General features: G+C 40.9%; 1 protein-coding gene across 1 annotated transcript; it reads left to right on the top strand.

Annotated features, from left to right (window-relative positions):
- Positions 1–209: 209 nt before the first annotated feature.
- On the top strand, positions 210–499 carry LOC106013991 (transcription initiation factor IIA subunit 2; the record flags this gene model as incomplete). Its single annotated transcript, XM_013090966.2, is given in 1 exon segment — positions 210–499. A coding segment is annotated over 1 exon segment (72 nt), but the record flags the coding sequence as incomplete, so codon positions are not given.
- Positions 500–1,244: the final 745 nt, after the last annotated feature.

Genomic DNA, 1,244 nt, shown 5'->3' with positions numbered 1-1,244 from the left:
AGAAAAACTGTTTGTCTTTTCCCGATTGTTTCAATCAGCGAGCGTCCTTCGTGGGTTTCTCAAGTACTACCTCATTTGACTTCTTTTTCTTCTAAGACATTCTCAGCAGTCTGCTAAGAAACCACATCATATGACACAATTATTGTTTTGTGGTTGAAAAACGGTTAGGCCTACCGTGAAGCAATTGATGTTTTGAATGATCCACCAAGGGAAACTACTCTCTCGTACTCTCGTCTGTCTGTTGTCTTCTTGCATCCTCAGCTCTTCCTGTCCTGTGTTTGCCCAACTCTCGTCTGGGTCGACACTTGGTTTCTCACAGCTCGATTTGGTTCTTTCCACCATTGCGTTCTTTACAGCCGCTTGCTGTCCCTAGTTTTGGAATTTGGTGGAAGTATTCTCAAGGGAATCCCCTCCCGAAAACAGTAAAATGAGCTACCAGCTTTACAGGAATACAACGTTAGGTCATACGTTGCAAGAAAGCTTAGATGAGCTGATTCAGGTAAGTTTATTTAGCCTACATCTCTCGAGTCTAGAGTTAGATCTACCGTAGCGGAATAGTAAGTTACTTTTAATACTTTTATAGAAGTTTTAAGTCACTAGATCTAGATATCTAACTCTTGAACAGTCCCCCCTCACCTCTCTCCTGTTAAGTGTTAAGGCCACCTCTAAAAATATGCCCCCCCCCCCAATTGTTTTATCGTATTTCTGTTGTTGTTGTCGTTGTTGCTGTTGTTGTTGTCGTCATCTTCCCAAGTTATTGTCCTCTCATGGTGTGCCGGCGTCTGTGGTGTAGCGGTTAAGCGCTTCACCGTCGAACGCAGAAGTCAAGAGTTCGATTGCCAAGAGTGAACTTTTAAAATGCACCCCCATCTTTCTGCTTGGACATTTAGGTCCCTCTCAGGATCGAAGCAGCTTGTCTTCAAAACCATTACATATTTTTTCTTTGGGTGTAAAATTTCTGCAATTACATTGTTTCCCCCTGCTTTTAGTTATTGTTAATGCTTTTCTTTTTCTTTCAGTCCCTTTCTTTAGTTTTGTTTTTGTATGTTTCTGTCTGTAGATATTGTTTACATCCAGTGTCTTGTTTTGCTTTCAGCATTTTTTCTCTCTTTTTTATACTCATCTTATTTATTTTTAAAAAAATTTTCGAGTGGCTGAAGGGAGCCACAGGAAGACCGGTCCTAAATCGTTTTTGTCTGTCTGTCTATCTGTATCTCTCTCTCTCTCTCTCTCTCTCTCTCTCT

This window comes from Aplysia californica, unplaced genomic scaffold (assembly GCF_000002075.1).
Source record: "Aplysia californica isolate F4 #8 unplaced genomic scaffold, AplCal3.0 scaffold01743, whole genome shotgun sequence".
Lineage (NCBI taxonomy): Eukaryota > Metazoa > Mollusca > Gastropoda > Aplysiida > Aplysiidae > Aplysia > Aplysia californica.
This window is presented reverse-complemented; position numbering and strand designations above follow the sequence as displayed.